This window comes from Panthera tigris, chromosome B2 (genome assembly GCF_018350195.1).
Source record: "Panthera tigris isolate Pti1 chromosome B2, P.tigris_Pti1_mat1.1, whole genome shotgun sequence".
Taxonomy (NCBI): domain Eukaryota; kingdom Metazoa; phylum Chordata; class Mammalia; order Carnivora; family Felidae; genus Panthera; species Panthera tigris.
In genome coordinates, this window is record NC_056664.1 from 1,403,745 (window position 1) to 1,406,536 (window position 2,792).

At 38.2% G+C, this 2,792-nt stretch overlaps 1 protein-coding gene across 1 annotated transcript; it reads left to right on the forward strand.

Moving 5' to 3' along the window:
- Positions 1–564: 564 nt before the first annotated feature.
- LOC102972790 (olfactory receptor 2W1) lies at positions 565–1,527 on the forward strand. The gene has a single exon (XM_007092733.2). It carries the CDS (start codon positions 565–567, stop codon positions 1,525–1,527), a length of 963 nt encoding a protein of 320 aa, XP_007092795.2.
- Positions 1,528–2,792: the final 1,265 nt, after the last annotated feature.

The following is a 2,792-nucleotide window of genomic DNA, read 5'->3' on the forward strand; positions in this document are numbered from 1 at the left end:
GGGATGAGAGACATAAAGATGTCAGGAGTAAAAGGCCATATCTCCTACATGAGAAACCAGGACATCAGTGGTCCTACTCACTAAGAAGAGGAACACTTTTTTTCCTCATTCTGATATTGCAAAATAATTACATTTTATAGGTAAATTTGCTGACCAAAGAAAGAATGTGTTCACTATATCAAGAGAATAAGATTGGTAGAGAATCAGGGTCACATCACTTTAGAAACAGATCCTTTTCAAACTTGCAAATTTATATGTGACAAATTTCAGACCTTGAGTTTAAGAGTAATATCTCCAAGCTCACCTAGATAAAAATATAATATTAAGTCCAACACCATAAAATGATCTACAACAAATACCAGATTACTTGGCTATAATATTTACTTTCACCCATTATTTTTTAATAGCATAAATTCTTTCCCTTTAGTTATGTGGTCTGTACTGACAATTTCTCCTCCTCCATCTCCTTCTCTTACTCCTCCTGCTCCTCCTCCTCATCCTCATCCCCATCCTCCTTCACCTCCTTCTGCTTTTCTCACTCTAGGATTTGGACACTGAAGGACTATGGGCCAAAACAATCACACTTCTCTGCACGGTTTTATTCTGCTCGGCTTCTCGGACCATCCCAAACTGGAGATGGTCCTATCAGGAGTTGTCACTCTCTTCTACTTCATTACGTGGGTGGGTAACACGGCCATCATCCTTGCATCTCTCCTGGATTCCCATCTCCACACACCGATGTATTTTTTCCTCAGGAACCTATCTTTCCTGGATCTATGTTTCACAACCAGCATCATCCCTCAGATGCTCGTTAACTTGTGGGGACCTGACAAGACCATCAGCTATGTGGGCTGTGTCGCTCAACTCTACGTTTACATGTGGTTGGGTTCCACTGAGTGTCTCCTCCTCGCTGTTATGTCCTATGATCGTTTCACAGCTATTTGTAAGCCCCTGCATTATTTGGTAATCATGAACCCACATCTCTGTCTCAAGATGATAATCACAGTCTGGAGCATTAGTTTGGCTGTTTCTGTATTATTATGTACACTCACCCTGAATTTGCCTCGATGTGGAAACAACCTTCTGGACCATTTCTTGTGTGAGTTGCCAGCTATGGTCAAGATAGCATGTATAGACACCACAACAGTTGAAATGTCTGTTTTTGCTTTGGGCATTGTCATTGTCCTTACACCACTCGGCCTTATTCTTATATCCTATGGCTACATCGCCAAAGCTGTGCTGAGAATAAAGTCAAAAGAAGGCCAACAAAAAGCAATTAATACCTGTGGATCTCATCTCACTGTCGTGTCCATCTTCTATGGAACTATTATCTACATGTACCTGCAACCAGGTAACAGTGCCTCCAAAGACCAGGGAAAGTTCCTCACCCTCTTTTACACGATCATCACTCCAAGTCTTAACCCTCTCGTTTACACCCTGCGGAACAAGGACATGAAGAATGCATTGAGGAAGCTGGTGACAGTTGACCATGAATCTACAAAATCAAAGAGGGGCCAAAAGTCATAGAATCGTATTACCCTGGATAAGACAATGAAAAACATTTTCTAATTGTCTTTCCTTGTTTTATTCAAGTGCAATAAACACACAGTGTTATATTAGTTTTAGGTATACAATGTGATTCAACAATTCTATACATTTATCAATGCTCATCACGTGTACTTTCAATCCCCTTTATCTATTTCACCCATCTCCTCACTCACCTCCCCTCTAGAAATTACTAATTCCCTATACTTAAGAGTCTATTTTTTTATCTCTTTCTTTTCTTTGTTTGTTCATTTGCTTTGATGCCTAAATTCCACATATGAGTGAAATCATACGGTCTTTGTCTTTCTCTGACTGACTTATTTCACTTAGCATTACATGCTCTTACTCAACCATGTTATGGTGGATTTTGCAGCAAGATTTTGTTCTTTTTATGGCTGAGTAATATTCCACTGTGTTTATATACCACATCTTGTTTATCCATTCATCTATCATTTGGCACTTTCGTGGCTTCCATACCTTGGCTATTGTGAATAATGCTGCAGTAAACAGAGGGTGCCTATATCTTTTCAAATTAGTGTTTTTACTGGAATTACTGGATCATACAGTAATTCTATTTTTAATTTTTCAAGGAAACACCATACTTTTTCCACAGTGGCTGTGCTAGTTTGCATTCCCACCAACAGTGCATGAGGACAGTAATTCCTCCAACATCAGCCACAGAACATTTTTTGAAATATGTCTCCTCTGACCAGGGATACAAAAGCAAAATTAAACTATTGAGACTACAGCAACATTAAAATGGTTTCCACAGCAAAGGAAACAATCAACAAAACAAGAAGGCAAACTAATGAATGGGAGAAGAAATATCCAAATGATATATCCAAAATATATAAAGAACTTACACAACTCAACACCAAAACAAACAATCTGATTTAAAAATGGGCAGAGAACCTTAATAAGTGTTTTTCCAAAGAAGATGAATAGATAGGCAACACACATGAAAATATGCTCAACATCACTAAACATCAGAGAAATGCAAATTAAAACCACAATAAGAGATCAGTTTCCACCTGTGAGAATGGCTAAATTCAAAAACTCAAGAAATAACAAGTGTTGGTGAGGATGTGGAGAAAAACAAATATTCATGCACTGTTGGTGACAATCTGTTTTTAATTTCTACTGAGGCGAGAAATTCCTAGATCACAGAGAGAATTAATAGAATAGTTGCTGTATATGAAAGTTCTGTGGATGCAAACAATACTATACCCATCCTACTTAGCTCTTTT